Source organism: Psittacula echo, assembly GCF_963264785.1.
Source record: "Psittacula echo genome assembly, chromosome: 20".
Taxonomy (NCBI): Eukaryota; Metazoa; Chordata; class Aves; order Psittaciformes; family Psittacidae; genus Psittacula; species Psittacula echo.
The window spans coordinates 4404742-4423428 of NC_137756.1; the positions used below are offsets into that span (position 1 = coordinate 4404742).

The window sequence follows — 18687 nt, forward strand, 5'->3', positions numbered from 1 at the left end:
GGATTCATAGTTTGACCACTGGTGTCCTCCCAAAGCTCGATCTCCTGCTGTTGCTCAGCAAGGCTTTCTTTTTGGCCAGTCTTACTTAAGAGCTGCCTCTACTAATATATAGAGGAATCAGTTCCCATTGAAAGCGGGGGTTTTTTTACTTCTAAAAATCAATTTTTGCATCTTCCACCAGAAGTATTTCTGCAGCTTTCCCAGTTAGCATAGGGATAAGGCTGCTAATGAATCAGCAAACCACATTTGTGGGTTCAAAATGAAGTCCCGTCACAGGAGAAGAAGTATAGACTTTACCACTATGTAGGGAATACAGACACTGACAGCATGGAAGTACTGAGGTTGAGGAGCTGATGTGGGAACAACAAAAAACCCCACCAGGGTGTTGTAATTACACTAAATTGTATTAAAAATAGCATCTGAAGGTCAATATGTGGAACTGAAACACCTCTTCTCTCACCCAGTATTAAAGCTTAGATTGGACTAGCTCGCGGAGGGGGGAAATGAGACTTACACTTCTGTCCTTTTACTAAGACTAAAGTTTCTTCACCCCTCTTTTCTAACATGACTTCTAGTAGCTGTTCCTGCCTATAATTCTGGGGGCAACTACTATTTAAGTACCTATAACCTCCTGCTTTCAAGGAACAGTAATGAATTCGGAAAGGGCTTCTGCCTATAAATGCACAAAGGGTGGAGAAACCATCCCCCAAAACCCATATGGAAAAGGGCAGTGTTTGACATAAGAACAAAGAGATTTGCTAGCTAGGAACTGGAAACGGTGTTTGCTTTGACCTGTGGTAGTTAAGTCAGAGAACTGGTGTTTTCTCTGTTAATCAAGGGGAGAGTCAACCCCAAAGTTCCCATGAGGTTATAAGAGGCTTGTACTTGGAGAAGCGAAGCTTTGGTGGCAAAAGCCTGATCTTTGTGCCCTGCCATTTCATTGTTTTGGTTTATGGGATCAGCTGGATCCTGTATTAGGGGGTTTTGCTGAGCTCTGTCTTCAGTCTTAAACAGTGTATTTTGTGTTTACCTCTGTTTTCACAGAGTCCCAGACTGGTTTGAGTGGGAAGGGACCTTAAAGATCATCCAGTTCCAATCCCCTGCCACAGGCAGGAACGTCTTCCACTAGGCCAGTTATTTAGTAGGTATAGTAAGTGTAGGTATTTCTACTCATTAGCCTCATTTCCTTTGACTATCAGGAGCAACTTTTACTATTCAGCAAGAGATGTTACAGTATCTGAAAAGGTGTTTATCTAAACTCAGAAAGACAAATGAAGATGCATGTATGAGTTACCTACTGACAACTCAGCCTATGGAGCACTGAATCGAATTCATCTTCTGCAGTCTCAAGTCACTGTCTTGATACATTCACAAGTTCTGGTCCAGTTGCCCTCAGCTGTGGCTTCTACTCAACAATCAGGACACACAAACCTTTTCCAACCTTTTCCTCTATGCAGGTAATGCAAGCCAAGGGGTTGTTCAGGACATGCCACCCTGAGCAGAGCTTGGGGCATGCCAGCGTCCTCCTTCTTTAGAGAAGAGATTCAGAGCAGCCCTGCAGAGAAGGACTTGGGGGTGTTGGTCGATGAGAAAATGAACATGAGCCGGCTGCAGTGTGCGCTCGCAGCCCAGAAAGCAACCGTATCCTGGGCTGCATCAAGAGGAGCGTGACCAGCAGGTCGAAGGAGGTGATCCTGCCCCTCTGCTCTGCTCTCGTGAGACCTCACTTGGAGCATTGTGTGCAGTTCTGGTGTCCTCAACATAAAAAGGACTTGGAACTGTTGGAACAAGTCCAGAGGAGGCCACGAGGATGATCAGGGGCTGGAGCACCTCCTGTATGAAGACAGGCTGAGAAAGTTGGGGCTGTTCAGCCTGGAGAAGAGAAGGCTGCGTGGAGACCTCAGAGCAGCTTCCAGTATCTGAAGGGGGCCTACAAGGATGCTGGGGAGGGACTCTTCATCAGGGACTGTAGTGACAGGACAAGGGATAACGGGTTCAAACTGAAACAGGGGAAGTTTAGATTGGATACAAAGAAGAAATTCTTTACTGTGAGGGTGGTGAGGCACTGGAATGGGTTGCCCAGGGAGGCTGTGAATGCTCCATCCCTGGCGGGGTTCAAGGCCAGGTTGGACAGAGCCTTGGGTGCCATGGTTTAGTGTGAGGTGTCCCTGCCCATGGCAGGGGGTTGGAACTGGATGATCTTAAGGTCCTTTCCAACCCTACCTATTCTATGATTCTATGATTCTATTTCCTGCTCTCCTCCTGCCCTATCCAGTCTCTACTGGGTGTTTCCCTTGCTGGTCTTGTGAGACTCAGGGATGTATTACAATTTCTTGAGTAAGAAGGTGGTAAGTACCATTTCTGCACAACGTGGCTGTAAAATGTCTAATGTTCTGTGATGGCAAACACTCTGCCCACACACCAGAGTGGTGATGAAAGTCAGATTTTACACCATAAGTGTGGTTGGTGGTGGTTTTTTTTCTAACATGCAGATATTTGATATTGAATAACACAACTACTCTGCAAGTAGTTGTTTCAGGTTTGAATCACGCTTGGGTTAGAGAGATCCCAAACAGCCAGCTGCAGCCGCTGGATCCAGAGGAAGGCTTCCAGAAGACTGACAGAGAGTGGAGCCCTCTCAAGAGTTAACTTGAAATTTATCTACTCCATATGATAAAGTTCATCGTATTTGTCATGGGGGAAAAGCAGAAAGGTGATTTTAGAAGTGAAAGGTGATGCTTTCATGTTCTTAGAAGTCCAGCAGCTGGTTCTTCCAGAAGCACTGCAGTGATACACGCATCCAGAATCCCACCATGGGAATGCAGGCTGCTGGTTAGACTTGAGTGATAAACACGGGGTGCTTTGAGTTCAGCTTGCCGAGGCTGCTGCCGTGTGCTCACCGTGCCTGCTGTGATGGTCCGAGAGCAGGCCTCTGTGGGGAAGTAGACCCAGTGTAAGATGCAGACACAGGTCTCTTGGCTCCCTTTTCCTTGCAAGGACCACCATGTGCCTGCGGGTAGGTCAGAGTCCTTGCTTGTGGCTGAGCCCCAAGGTTGGGCTTTGAGAAGAGCTGCAGCTGGGCTGGGATGCTGGGGGAGACTGGTGTGTGCTGGGATGGGAGTGATCCTGCGTGCAAGGGAAGGATACAAGTTACGGCTCTGTGCAGCCTTTGGCAGCTCTTCCCTTCCCAGCTCCCTTGGGGCTCTATCCCTGCATCGCTCTCCTGCAGTCTCCAGCTCAGCCTGGAGCACAAAATGGGCCTGTATGTACAAATAGGGAAGCAGGGAGAAAGCAACTGACCCGGAAACGTGATTTCCAGCTACTCACACCCTGAGCCTTTGTTTGGGAAAACAACGTGACTCATTTTTCTCCCACAGGCTCTTAACTTCCCTGTGCATGGAGTTCCTGTCATGTGCAAGGTAAAGCCAAAGGATTAAGGAGCTTTGAAACCCTCCTAATGTTAAATGCATAACATTTATTTGAATAATAATAATAGTAATAACAATAATCATCATACTATAGCAGGCACGGGCAGGGACCACAACCTCTCTGGCGGGGTAGGGTGGCTGCTGCTGTTGGGTGCCCGGGCTTTTGGTACACACACGCAACCCAGAGCTTTTGTTTCCTGGTTTAATTTGTGCTTCCTGGCTTTTTGTGCGCAGTGGATGCAGTTTCGTGCTGTTTCTCCCGGTAGGGGGGGAAGCTGTTGGCGAGCTGCAGGCTCATGGGGAATGGTTAGCATCGGGATTCAGCTCAAAGGCTAACCCCAAAATGTGCACAAACAGTATCCGTGTTAAGCCCTGTTTCCAGCCTGTATGTGTTATCTCGGCGTACGCTTTCTATTGAAGTCGCAGCACCCTCTTCTGCTGTTTTATCTTCTTAGAGGTGCTATAACCTGCAATCAAGTTGCCCTCTAATCTTCCACTGATAAAGCTAATGCAATTTATCGGCTGGGCTACATAAGATGCTTTTTCCTGCAGTTGTTTGTGTGTGTGGGGATGCCTGTGCCCCTTGGATCTTGTTGGCAGGAGGGGGGTTTAATCTCCTTTGTGTCATTTGATCTCTGTCAGGTAACCTTGGTTTCTGTCACAGCGAGCATGCTTCATCCCACCTTTGCTCATGGCTGGTCCATCTCTCAGCTTGCTGCAGCAGGAGGCTGGAGGGAGCTGACAGCAGCACTTTGCTTTTCTCCTGGCATCATGTGTTTAAAAGTCTCTGAATAAAGTGTGTTGTGGCGGAGGTCCTGAAGCAGTGAAGTCTGTGGGGAGTGACTTCCCATAGTAAAGGCTAGAGAAGAGACTCATACATCCTTAATGCAGGGTGCGATCTCACAGTTTGGAACACTTGTTAAACTCGGTGATAATTATTTTGCATCTTTTACAGCCATTGATTTGTGAACTCTAATGTTAAGCTATACAATCATAGAACTATGGAATGGGTTGGGTTGGAAGGGACCTCAAAGCTCCTCCAGCTCCAACCCCCTGCCACAGGCAGGGACACCTTCCACTGGAGCAGCTTGCTCCAAGCCCCTGTGTCCAACCTGGCCTTGAACACTGCCAGGGATGGGGCAGCCACAGCTTCTCTGGGCACCCTGTGCCAGCGCCTCAGCACCCTCACAGGGAAGAGCTTCTGCCTAAGAGCTCATCTCAATCTCCTCTCTATCATCTAAGGCCATTCCCCTTGTCCTGCCAAAGGGAAGCATCTATGACTTGTGCAAGCCTTGAATTACCCATCTGCCTCCAGGCAGGATGTGCTGGAGATGAGAGGTTCATCACTGTCTTTTGTAACATAGTGTTACTTCCCTTTCTTTCCAGTTTAGCATCTTCACTGGTTTAAGGTGTCCCAAGTCTCATTTTTCATCTCTACCCATCTTTACTGCTCCCAGTCCTTGAGCAGTGAAGCTGGCTTTGTCAGCCCACGCTTGCCAGTGAAGGGGGTTAGTGCCAAACTACAGGCTCTGGGCTGGAGCCTGCTTCACAGGGGCCTTTTCTGCTGCTGACATTGGTGTGAGCCACAAGAACTGGGGACAGAGCCATCCTCTGCTGAATGAGCACCCTTGGAGCCCTCAGCTGGCGTCTGCCCGCATTGCCCTGCCTGCTGCAAAAGCCGAGTATGATGGAGATTAAAATAGAAGTGGTTTTCTAAGCAAGAAAACATAAAGCATCTTCTTTCCTGAAGCTGAGAAGGAACGTGGTGTCTTAAAGTTCAGCATGGCTGTGCCATGCAGAAGAAAGCAATACCCAGCTCTTGCTCTTGGACTGCTGCAGTTTGCCAGCTAGAAAATGAAGCGTTAGAGAAGAAACGTCTGGGTTTTCCCTATAGATACGTTTTTAAGCTGGACTTTAATGCTGTTCCTTATGCCTCATGCCTGTGGGCTGGTTCTTACCCTGTAAAACTGCCCACAGCTGTCAATATATAAAGGCTTTTTGTACTTAGTTACAGTAAACTTAGTTTAAGTTCCAAGTCTCATGAATTCTGTTTGTTTGAAACTCAGGGAATGATTGACTGGGGTAATACAAGGAATAACAGTTTGTGAAGCAACTGGATGTTGTAATAGCATAAAAACCTAGTTAAAAACTACTAGCAATTTGTTGTCTCAGGTTTAATTATGACTTTATTTAAAGCAATGCTCATTGCTTTAAATGAAAGAAAGAATTATTATTAGAAAGGGAATTATCAAAAACTCTTTAAAAATAACCCTTTTTTTGGTGCCACAAATATCAGAATTCCATGTCAAACATTGTTTGTAGCTTATATTCCAAGGGTTTGGAAGAGGTTTTAGTGGATATAGGCTGCTAGGTTGGGAAAAATTAGAGGAAATGGTAAATCATTGCGCTGTAAATACAGTATTCCCATTTGGTGGGCTTGAGTGTAGTCTGTTGCAGCACGGGAAGCTGACTGCAGTTGAGGCTGTGTTGGGCTTTCCAGGTATTTTCACTACTTCACGCTAAAACCCAATTATTATTGGCATCTTTTCCAGGATTATTGGAAAATGCCACCATGAAATGTTGGGAAATTGAAATGTCTTTGGAAAAAAAACCTGGAGACTGAATTAATGCAACTGTCACAGAATCCCAGCCTGGTTTGGGTTGGAAGGGACCTTAAAGCTCCTCCAGCTCCAACCCCTGTCATGGGCAGGGACCCCTTCCACTGGAGCAGCTTGCTCCAAGCCCCTGTGTCCAACCTGGCCTTGAACACTGCCAGGGATGGGGCAGCCACAGCTTCTCTGGGCACCCTGTGCCAGCGCCTCAGCACCCTCACAGGGAAGAGCTTCTGCCTAAGAGCTCATCTCAGTCTCCCCTGTTCTGGCAGGTTAAAGCCATTCCCCTTGGCCTGCCCCTACAGGCCCTTGTCCCAAGCCCCTCTCCAGGTTTCCTGCAGCCCCTTTAGGCACTGGAGCTGCTCTAAGGTCTCCCCTTCAGGAGCCTTCTCTTCTCCAGGCTGCCCCAGCCCAGCTCTCTCTGCCTGGCTCCAGAGCAGAGCTGCTCCAGCCCTCGCAGCATCTCCATGGCCTCCTCTGGCCTCGCTCCAGCAGCTCCACATCCCTCTTGTGCTGTTGCCCCAGAGCTGGATCAGGACTGCAGGGGGGGTCTCCCCAGAGAGCAGCAGAATCTTCTAGTATACGGTATTCAAATATCTTGTCAGATCTCTTCTTGCTTAAGTTATCCAGTCCGGTTTAAGACACTCTTGATGCATCCATCAGTTTGTATTGTCTCGCTGCGTAACTTGTATATAGGGAAGGTTTTGTAGGGTGCCAGCACCCTCTTGTGGGCAGTGTCACAGCGGAGGATTTTTGGCTTCCCAAGGTGCAAATACCCGAATCCTTTACCGGTACAGGTGATGCTGGCACTCTGCTCAGCTGTAACGCTGTGTGTTTCTCTGCAGGTTGTAGCTGCTTGACTGAAACAGCCTGTTCCTTTGGGAGCAGCTTCTGGGATTTGCTGGGCCGGTTTAGAACAGTGTGAGCTGCACACTGATGAAGTCACGTATTTTCTTATAATTAGGAGGTTATCTACAAAAATAAAGCCATCTGCTCCTGTTGGAACAGCCGGCACTCTATGTGTATTCATGGAAATAAAGACAGTTTCTTGTATTATTAGTCCTTCCCGTTACCCTGTATCCTCCTTACCCTACATCTGCCGTTTCTTTCCCACCCCATTGCTGGTACTTGAGGGATCTTCCAGTTTTGCCGTCACTGATGCCAGCAGCGTCAAGAAACTGGTGTTTGAAAAGGGGGTTGTACTGGAAGGTGGTGTTTTTCCTGCGGGATACGTTGCCTGTGCTAACACGGAAGCTGATTTTAGTCTTCAGCTATTACTGGCCACAGTTTTTGCTGACCTTTACGGCTCGAAGGTGCCGAGGTTGCACATGGTGTTCTGCTCGACAGCTGCTTGTACTGATGGGATGTTTCCCCTGGCCCCACGCATCTCCAGTCTTGATTAACTTGGTTTCATTACTGTTTATTTTTCCAGCTGGGAATGTCCACAATTGTTTCTTCCTCTCTCTTTGCTGGGATTACAGGGGAGGTGGCTCTGGGACTGTGGATGTGCATTAGGTACTGTTTGTTCTTGCAGAACCAGCAATTTGTCGCTTTTAAGGTTTGAGTTGCTATTTGTCATGCGCTTAAATCTGGAAAAGAAACAAATCCTGTGTTTCCTCTTTTTCCAGGTTGCAGGATCAGCATGTGTCTCTAACAGTTAAAAAGGTAAGCAAAGCTCTTATCATGATATTCTTTGTGTTCTGATTGCCGCATTCAGATCAGAACTTGGAGCAGGGGATTCATCTGAATGCATTTAAAGAGCTCTTTTAAACTTTATTACTCGTATAAAACTGTTGTGTTTGTCACCGAATCCCTTCAGTGGATCAGTCCAGTTCAGAAACAGGAAAACACTGTTAAAATAGCTCACTCTGTTACAAAACATGACTTCCCTTTCTGCCTGCAGATTGGCCCCAATAAAACTTCATAATAGATCTACATTACAAGCCAGTTTACTGCAGAATGCAGCTATAAACATTGTCAGTTATTCCTAATTTGGGGCTAGGCTCTGCACTGGGTCAAGGGAGCAAGAGGTGTAAAATCAGTTCTTTGGGTCGTGTGGCAGTAGATGGTGCTGTTGGAGTGGGTTTCACCCCCCGAGGAGCTGACCTGCAGGCTGAGGCACACGGTATGGGGGCCCCTGGGGTGCCTGGTGCCCCAGCAGCTTTGTGGTTTAGGTTGGCTGTGCTGAGCGATGCTGAGGCTGTAATTAGCCTGTAACAGTGGTGGTGGTTGCTGTAGTTTAGCTTCAGTATTGCTGCAGTACACGAAACTTGAAGCACTCATAGGATCATAGGCTGCTGCCTTGCTTTCTGCAAAGCGTGCTGTTTGCTCCAAGGAGCAAAATGAATTCTCCCTAAGGAGTGTTTTCCCCCTTTTCCTCTCTATCAGTGGTGCCTTTCCTTCAAGGCTGTGTAGATACAGATACCTCACCCTCCACATAATCCACGTTATTATAATATCCCATTATCCCATAATGTCACGTGTTGCTTTTTTTGTTTGTAAACAGGCTGGGAAATGCCACAGTTAACGTTGGCATTGGCAAGTCTCTTGTTCAGACCCAGCATACAAACCCTCATCTGGAAAATGTGTGACTAAAACATTGCTCTGTAAGATTTCCATAGCTTTGTATTCCTGCTCTTCAGGCAGCGTCTGAAACTGCCTGAAGAGGAAAAATTACCAAGGTCACTGAAGGCGTTTGGTTTCATGCATTGGGATGTGCAAACTTCCCCTTACTTAACGTCTCTCTTTGTTTCTGAGATGCGCATGAGGCTGAAGCCACACCAAAGAGTTGCCCTCCTGTTTTAATAACAAGATAAAGAGGAATTTGCCTTTCCACACTGAGTAGTGAGGATGTCTTTGCTATTGTCCTTCTAAGAACACTGCCCTTCCGTGTCCCTTTGACTTACGGAAGGGTTAATTGTCACACGTGCCTCTTGTGGTGGGTAGGGATGAGCTGCAGCTTTCATTCATTGGAGCATCCTGTGCTTGGAGCAGCTGGCCTCAGCTGGGTGAAGGGATCTCAAGGCAACACAGGGGCATTTTGAGGGTACACCTCTGCCTCGTGAGGGGTGCTGGTGGTGACCGCAGGGCTGCTCATGGCACCTCCTTTAGCTGCGGCGCTCAGCATGGGGACCGTCTCCAGCGCGCTCCGGCAACGCTGCAAACGCAGGAGGAGAAGGCGACGAGCAGAGCGGAAAGGTAGAGTTTGAATTGCTGTGTGCTCAGAACAGGGTATGGACGGGGGCTTGTACTGTAGGCATTTTCAGGGGAGGTTTGAACCTGTCATTGCTAAGTGCAACTTTAGTTTGGGTTTATAAGAAGTATTTGGAACAGGATCCTTCAGCATCTCCCAACATTTCCTTTTATTAGCTTTCAGAGTTTGGAAGGAGAGCACTTTTTAACACATATGAAACATATCTAAAGCTGCAGCTTTCTGACTTCTACTCTCTTCTGAGTTTGGCTCATCTGTCAGGCTATGTTTTTCTTCATATATGCCATTCTCTGTTAACATAAAACGTTGGGTAGTTGCTGTATTTTCCATTCAAGGTAATCTAGTTTTTTCCATGATGATGAGGATAAACCATGGCATCTGTTAAGAGCCTTTTACAACTTCTTTTTCTTGCATTGAATACACAATATTCAAACAAAAGAAACACAAGTTTTATCTCTCTTGTACTCACGTAGCACATCCTTGCTATAGACAGCATTTAGTTTGAAATCTTTCAGTTAGTTTCTTGGGGAAATAAAACAGACACTGTTGTAGTCTAAGGTTGCAGAGTGTAGTGCTGTGCAGAATCCCTTGGCTTCAGTGAGAAGGTTGAGCCATCAAGTGGGCTTGGGTCTGTTGCTCCATGTTAAAGGCAAAAATTCCCTCTGCTACACTAGCGTAGTACAGTTGAAACCTGAGAGACATTGAGGTGCTAGAGAGGATCCAGACAAGGGCAATGGAGCTGATGCAGGGGCTGGAGCACAGTGTGATGGGGAACGGCTGAGGGACCTGAAGGGGTTCAGTCTGCAGAAGAGAAGGCTCAGGGGGACCTGATGGCTCCCTACAACTGCCTGAGAGGAGGATGGAGCCAGGAGGGGCTGGGCTCTGCTCCCAAGGGACAAGTGTAGCTATGGACCACATTGGGAGCAAGTTTGGAAGATTAATCTCCAATCAATATGTGTATGAAAAGTGCTGAGAAATTCTCTGCCCCAGTCAGGTACTGTGTCCTGCATGTTACACATACTGTTTGGATGCTTTTTGCTAGGAGAAGTAGATGTTATTTGGACTTCATGAATAAGTATATCTAATTCATTCATTTAAAAGTTGAAGGAGGTGGTTAGAAGTTAATTGTAATGGAAATCAGTGGGGTGGCACTTCTCTAAAATGCACGCGGTTGTCTTGCTTTAGTGATGCGCTTGGAATAGGGAGTCATAGGGAAAGATACACAGCTTCCCAGGATAGCTTCCCACCTCTGCTGCTCTGAGAGACTTCAAGTTTACTTTACAGCTTGCTTTAGGCATCAAAGTCAAACCCGAGCTGTGGTAGGCCAGTTTTGGAGTAGGATCAGTTGAGCAGTTGTTTGCCGAGCAAAGGGAGGAGTCTCTGGATCCTTGCAGAACCCATGCACCAGGAATCTGTATCTGTTAGTATGTTAAAATATGATATATATGTTAGTAGTTCTTTTTCTAGCTCTTCCTTGCCTGGGAAGGTAGGTATGCCTGCAGTGGGAACGTATGTTGTTGAGTTGAAATGTGATGGGATCACATAGGCGGCATAGATTCCACATAGGTGGAACCCTTCCTGCTCTATGCAGGGTGAGTTTTGGTGCTTAGATGACAACATCTGAAGAACCAAAGCACTGGAAAGTATGGGCTTACTAGTCTGGGGTCTGTGCTAGGTGTCTCCTGCAAGAGAGCAGGTCAGCAAGCAGAGCAACACGGGAGGTGATGGGCTGTTGCAGTGCTGGGTGCTGGAGGAAGGTGCTGAGCACCACTGACTGCTCTCAAGTGTATTTCTGTATAAGGAAAGGACTGGGAAAAATGCGTTTATTCATTATATACAAAGAAGAAATTCAGACTCACTCTTAAGCAAATGTGGTTAAACTGTGAAAGGACACATCATTAGGAAATGTGGTCAGACAGCTAAGTGTTGTTTGGTTTATTACTCTTCGCATCACATCTCTTACATACCTTATAGCTCTTCTGTCAACTGTCCTTCTTCCAGGCTATGTTAACTGATGCTCCCAAATCTGTTTAGCACGTTCATTTGAGTTAATAATAATAAAAGGTATAAATTCTGTCTCATATGAGCTTCAGTAATGCCACCAACAGTCTCCGTTAACTTATACACATAGTGATGCAACTGGCATTCCTCTTTACCTATGCCTTCAGGGGTTTTATGCTTTTCCTCTGCTTTACGCTGGAGAAACAGGATGGTCAGATGTGGGGAGGTGGTGCTGAACCCCGACTCAGAACCCAGCTCCTCAGGAGGGTTTCTCTCTGAGTCTGGGGCAGCTGAACACTGTTGTGTGTTCTCACCTCTGTAGTAACTCAGCATTGTCCAAGCCTTCTGCCCATGAGCACAGAGATGCTGCAGAAGTCATTGGAGCCAGTTTGATGGGGTACCTAAAGTGACAATTACAAGCCCTGTTGATTACGGTCAGCTCATTTCCTCTTGTTACACCGGAGTTGTGCTGATGCTATACAGTGCAAATGTGGCAATGCAGCTTTAGTACTTCAGTATGAAAAAGGTCTCTTCATACTGTGCTGCAGAAATAGTCACCAAGGCTAAAATGAATGGGAAAATGAAGCGAGGTCTGAGCCTACCTTACAACAGCCCATTAATTTATCCTGAACTCACATGCTTGGCAAACGGAACATCTTCTTGAATACAGTACTTACAGCAGCATCCCACCTTTTTTCACACATACTTGCTGTGCTTGCATTTTTAAGCGATGAATATGCTTTGGTGTCAATGAATAGTTAAAAAGGTTCTTATTCATCACTTTGGTTTTGTTGTCTTCGCTGATAAGTTCAAGGGAAAGTGCATTAAGTCTTCATACTTGCTTCAGTTGCCTGTTTTAAAGCCCTGGATGTGGTTAGACAGGACATACAGTTTAGGTGGTGGACAGTACATGGTACTAGCAGGGGTTGTTTGCAGACTAGTGAGCGTCCCTTTCCTAAATTCAGCACTGTGTACAGCAGGCTGGTAACACTATGGAGATGTTGGAGTTTGATTCTGGTTTCAGAATGCCTCGTTAGTCCATGCTTGCTATGAAATAGGTATCATCCCGATGCAATACAATCCCAGTGCTTTCACGGAAATGCATAAACTTTGGTTTTCATGGGCCACAAAAGAAGTCACCTTTTTGTAGGCACCGTTTTTTATACCTCTTTGGCACACCTATTGACTGGTGCTGGTGGTGTCTGAGCTGTGTATCTATACAGAATGGGTGCTGCTGCTGCTTCTATTTCTGTAGAGGAATGTTTCCTCTTTGCTGCTACACCAAAGTGTGCATTAAACAAGGGAAGTTTAGATTGGATATAAGGAGGAAGTTCTTTACTATAAGGATGGTGAGGCACTGGAATGGGTTGCCCAGGGAAGTTGTGAATGCTCCATCCCTGGTGGTGTTCAAGGCTGGGTTGGATGAGGCCTTGGGTGCCATGGTTTAGTGTGAGGTGTCCCTGCCCATGGCAGGGGCTAGAACTAGATTATCTTAAGGTCCTTTCCAACCCTGACTATTCTATGATTCTATAATACTGTCCATGATACACATCATAATCGGGTGGATGATAGTATTAGTATGCCCAAAGTCATAGACTTACTGATAGTTAATTAGTGTCAGAATCAGCTTTCTCTATGGGAATAGCAAAGCAAATTTAAGCAGCTTTTATAGAGCAAACGAAAGTAGCCTGGTTAGTAAAAGTTCTGCTTGAATTTCTAATCTCTTTAAGGCAAAAAAGCTGATTTGCCTTTCCATCTGCTTTAGCCAGGACAGCAACCAGGGCTGAGAGATGCCCAAGCTAGTGCTGCTGCAGTGGAACCATGGCACACTTTGGCCTTAAAAATTGATGTATTGGGGGAAAAAAATGGAATGGATTGTGACATCTGAAGTATTTCCAGGTGTGATGGGGACCTGGATCAGACAGGGCTGTGATCCTGCCCATCCTGCCTTGAGCTGTTGCACTGACTAGTGGCATAGGTACTCCTGCATGTATCGTGCTCACGTTCGGGGCATGCACTAGCACAATGGCTCAGACCTTCTCAGATGGTGTCTTCTTTCCAAAGTCTGTTGCTTCCCAGCTGGGACTGAGGAAATCTCAACAACTCAGTGTCTCTGCCTCTTTATTTGTGGAGCACTCCACGAAAATCAAAGTAAAGTGCATCCTGTCCTCCTTTCCTCCCACATCCTCTGTGAAATCATTGTCTTCAAGCCGTAGGTGTTTCTTATGACTTTCTCTGGAAAATAACTCTCTTCCTTTCCCAGTTCTCTCACTCATCCCTTCTTCCTCGGTGAGGATTTCTGTTGTTCATCAGTTATTGCTGGCACTTGGGTACTTGGCATTGATGTACCAGCCCCAGTGACAGTGAGTCTAGGAACGGGTGGTACTGCAAGAAAAGCAATAAAATACACGTTTTGCTTGCTATGGGGCCACATCTTTCAGTTGTTGATGATCATCTTGGTTTTGGGAGGGATCTTGGCTCAGTATTTAACCAAACCAGACATTCATCAGTTTGGTGCTGGGTAAGAAGCTGCACCTGCAGTGGTCTGACTGCTTGAATTGTCTGTGTGGTGACCTGCAGAGTGGATTGGATGTTGTTTTCAGTTTAACCACCCCCAGAACAAACAGCAGTGAGCTAAAGTAGTTTACATACTCTGTCAGATCAAAAGCGTTGCAGTTCCTCATACAAACCCCCAAATTCTTGCAAACCTGATGGAATTTGCCATTCTGCAGAGCGCGCTTCAGCTGCAGAAATGGGCACTTTGGGGAAATAGTGAGCAAAACCCACGGGCAGCCCAAAGCAAAGCCAGTGCCCAGGCTGCTGCTTTGAGAAGAGATTTAATACTTCACATGGCATTGTCGGTACCTTAAAGCTGAATTATCCCACTCTCTCTTTTCCAGACAGAAGCAGTCTCCGCCAGCCAAGAAACCAGCAAAAGTATTTCACAATGGATATAGACGATGAAGAAAACATGAGTAAGATGTGTTCATTTGCACAGTAATCACTTATGTAGTTGTGTATGGAGGTGACTTTTTCTCCTGAGCACAGGGATGGCTGTGAAGAAACTTGGGAAGCACAAATTTGCTTCTTCATATGTTTTAAACCATGGCATAGAAGAGTGAATCAGAGCTTTTGCCTTAGGTGTGTTTTAAATGGACATGATGCTAGTCTAGTTATACCTTGTGTCTCATATTTTAATTCCAACAACTGACTAATCAAGGAACATACATCCCTGGTTGGAACCAGCAGTGAAGAAGAGAGGGAGAATCCCAGTAGTGCCAATGCCAAGGGGGAGGGACCAGTCAGAAGGGAGGAGTGAGATGAAGGAGATGGAATTTAAGTGTATAAAAAATGAGGGGAAGCAGAAATGGAGGAAGGAAAATCAAAAGGAGGAGCTAGGGGAGCTTGCGTGGCTCATTATTCTTATTCAATACTGATTGTTCCAGCCCTGAATGATTGAAGCGCATTTAAGCATAGAAATAGTCAAGTATAGTGATCATCTTGATGCATATGCTAATACAGTACTGCTAACAGTACCGTGGTATAATTAAGATATCCTGTGGAGAGAAGTGTTCTCACTAAAGCATACAAAGATTTGAACTATTGTTGGCTTTTTAACTCTCTTTTTTGATGAATAAGAGAAACGTTCCATTGCTGCTTGCTGACGTGTTGTGCCTGACTGTAAAAATATGCTATAATAACAAATGTGCTCCTCTTTCGCCTAAGTGACCATGGCTAACCAGCGCATCACTGGCAAAGCCCAGCAATGTAGGAGACCTTGGAGCAGAAGAGTTGTAGTTCAGGCTGAAGGGGTTACAGACTCTTTTTATAGGGAGATAAGGAAATTAGGTTATTGTGTTTAAAAATACAAAGCCAAAAATTAAACATCACCACCCCAAACCCCAGAACTCTTCTGCTGACGAGAAAGCATCTTCTGTTCTTTGAGTGCAACAGTGAACTCAACTGGAAGATGCTAGCTAACACTTTCTTTTCCTTGCTATAAAAGAAATGATTTCATTCCTTTAGCTGTTTCTAAAAGTGGTCTCCGTAAGGAGGACCCCATAAAATGCAAGAGATGGAATTGAGTAATTCACATAAGAGTTTTTTTTGATGTAAAATGTCCCCTTATCTCAATAAGGAGTGTATCTGAGCATGTATAGAAGCTCCTTTGTAAGCTGGAGAAAACATCACTTTACAGGGGCATTCTGTAAGCAAAATAATCAGGTTTTGTCTGCTTTTGGGTTGGTTTTTTTTGGTGTGTGTTAGTGCATCCCTATGGGAAAGCATTCACTGAACCTTTTGTCTTAGCAGGAGCCTGGGTCCATGGAACTGGGAGCCAGAGGTTTGGGACATGCATTGTTGTCTCCCAACCACTGTTGTCTCCCAGAAATACATTCTGAGTTGTCATCTTTGCCATGGTTTTGAAAGGGAGCTACAGATACCAATGGTTACTTGGATGAGCCGGTCAATAGGAGGTGCCAGATCTTCCTGCATCTCTGTGCCCACACGAACGTCATGAATTTGAAGTGTTAAATCATCAGATTTGAGGGGGAGAAATCCAAGGTGAAAGGAGAAATCCAAGGTGAAATCACTGAGTTCTTCACCTTGGTTTGTGCAGAGATCCTGTAAAAAAATTAATAATGCTGTATTTTTGTGTCTCTGAAGGTTAAGAAGTTTGGTATCAAAAGTTGCCTATTAATTTGTTACTGTCTTATGTAACTCCTTTTTGGGGAGGTATCGTCCGGGAGAGGAAAGTAGGCATAGGCAATATTTCTAGCCTGCAGTTGCGTAAATAGAATTGCTCTGCAGAAGCCAGAATTAGCTGAAATCTTGGTTCAGCTAAACTGTAAGACAGTGACAACCTCCCTGCAGTCCTGATCCAGCAACAGCACAAGAGGGACGTGGAGCTGCTGGAGCGAGTCCAGAGGAGGCCATGGAGCTCTGCTGCCCCATCCCTGGCAGTGTTCAAGGCCAGGCTGGATGAAGCTTGGAGCAAGCTGCTCTAGTGGAAGGTGTCCCTGCCCATGGCAGGTGGCTGGAACTGGATGAGCTTTAAGGTCCCTTCCAGCCCAAACCCTTCTATGATTCCATGATTCTACATTAATATCCTGGATAAAATGCAGTGTGTCGGACTTCAGTTTTTAAGGTCTTCCTCCTTTATCCTTTGAGCATAGAGAAGATGTTACAAGAGATTTGGGAAAGATGTTTTTTTAGAATGCTTTGATTTGGTTTTCTGTTGCTTTGCATGGAGTTCATGTCTGCAGCACTCTGAACACCCCAGGAGCTTGTGCCAGAAGCCATCTGCCTATGATCTCAGTGCCAAATCACTAGAAATAACTGGTTTGCCAGGTGTAAATTCATGCTGTAATAACCCTTATCGATTATTACAGGCAAGGTAGCAGTGGGGCACTTCGGAGGACATTTGGGCCACTAGCACGTGGCTGTCCTGACCTTCCTCTGTGATCATTTTCCACCTTTTTCTGAAAGGATGCTTGGAAGAGATCACATGGGATATTTTTCTGCCTGTTGTTTATGCAAAAATGACTCGATTTGGAGTTTCCCAGGCAGTAGATGAGAGCAGCAGTATAAGGGATAGGTAGAAACATCTTTCAGGTCAGCTAAGAGTAATCTTCATTTAATTAAGCGTGTTCCAGATCAGACAAAGCAGGGAGAGTGTTGTCTCTCAGCAAGCAGGTAAGTTCCCCCATGGATAAACCATCTTAATTAGACAGTGTTTAATTACAGGGAGTAAACCCAGAAATAACCCAATGCACTCAGATGGAAGATTTCATTCTTTAGCGGCATGAAAACTTCATGTGCCTCTTTCCTTCTTGAATGGCACTCGGGTTTGGCAGCCTCTCAAACAGGATTGCAGGGTCAGGACTTCGCTTCCACTGACATTGTTGTCCTATGATCCTGTCAGCTATGATTTTTACTAAGGCTTCTTCCCCAGACATCAGTGAGGCTGTTTTGAGTGATTAGAAAATAAGCCAGTCTTATGAAAAATGCCTTATTCCTCAATCAGGGGTAGTATTAATGTTTATGAAAACAGGATCCCATTATGAAATGTTAATATCTGTATTAGCGTTGAAGTATTGCATACACAGCAGCCACGGTGGACCTCAGAGGGCTCTCTAAAGCATTCACTCCTTGAAAACTTCCTTAAAGACTGGAAAACACGTAGACTGGACAGTGTATTTCAAACCTAGGGTTAGGCTGGTTTTAAACCTGGTTTAGGGTAGGTGAAGAGATCCACCAAGACCGTGTAACCTTTCTGAGGCCAGATGCATGATGTTAACATATGGTCGCTTGCCAACCCCTATCAAAGTTCAAGGTAAAAGGAAAAAAGGTAATGCAGAGCAGACATATTGCATGTTTTATAATTCAGATGGGAACTTCTCTGCTTCCAGCTCTCTCCTCTGCTTTATCCTTTCCGAGAGTGTTTTAACATTCACAATTCCCATTTTCCTGCCTTATTTTAGCTGCGATGCTGGCAGCACAAAGCTTAACACTGGTCTCTGAATCAGACCAATAGACTTCAAAATGATCTAAACTGGTTTTTAGAACACATATGGAGTGGTGGTCTACATCTGCCATGACCTCTGCTTTACAGCAGCCTAATTTCACTCCTTCTGAGTACTGGTGCTCTCAGCTTGAGCTATGATGGGGTCCTGAATCAGCCACAGCTTTCAGGGGATGAAGGTGCCTTCCTTCATGCTCCTTGCAATGAGTAAGAGACTCCCCAAAGTCTTGTGGTCTCTAAACCAGCATATTACCACAATGAAGAAGCCTGCAGAACAGAGCATGAAGAGTAAAGGTACAGAGCTGTGGGTCTGCTGAGAAGAGGATGACCTCGGGACAAGGCCTCCAGTGTAGAGGAGGGACGACAAGGTTGGAGACCACTGTAAAATCATGTGCAGGACGGGTTATTTAATATTAGAATCATCAAACTGACAAAACAGCAAAGAAAACCCAATAAGTGCATTAAGTGAGACTAGAAGGTGGGGGTTCAAAGCCAGCAATGGGAGATATTTTCATGCAATGTGTAATGTGTTGCCTGGGATACTGTGGATACCAAGGGTTTTATGGGGTCTTGAGAAGTAGATAGACAAATCTCTGGGGGAGAAAACCCCGTTTGTGGCTCCCTGTCTTGCTCTCTGAGATAACCCAGAGCTGTGGCTTGTTCTGGGGAAGGGCTGCTGTGGCCTTGCTCTGCTTTGATACCCTCTCTTAGGGTCTGCTGGTGGCCCTGTCACAGGCAAGAACGAGTTAGTAGAGCTGTTCTTAGCTTCTCTAACAAGGTGAGATGCTTGGGGAAAGGGAGAGCTGTTTCTTGACAGCAGAGAGAGGCTGGGCTGGAGGAGTTACTCCATGTCTGAATATGGACAAGATTAAAGGAGACGACTCCTCTAACATTGCGATGATAGCTAATCTT

The 18687-nt window shown here is 45.7% G+C and overlaps 1 protein-coding gene across 2 annotated transcripts in view; it reads left to right on the plus strand.

The window, feature by feature from the left end:
• ADARB1 (adenosine deaminase RNA specific B1) overlaps nucleotides 1-18687 on the plus strand; it is a 57553-nt gene that overhangs the window by 12757 nt on the left and 26109 nt on the right. Inside the window, exons 2-3 of one of the 2 annotated variants that reach the window (XM_080632004.1) lie at nucleotides 7669-7705; nucleotides 14153-14227. In XM_080632004.1, coding sequence (XP_080488130.1) covers nucleotides 14200-14227 — 28 coding nt within the window. In that variant the 5' untranslated portion in view covers nucleotides 7669-7705; nucleotides 14153-14199. The remainder of the gene's footprint in view (nucleotides 1-7668; nucleotides 7706-14152; nucleotides 14228-18687) is intronic. The other variant, XM_080632005.1, reaches the window with a different exon arrangement.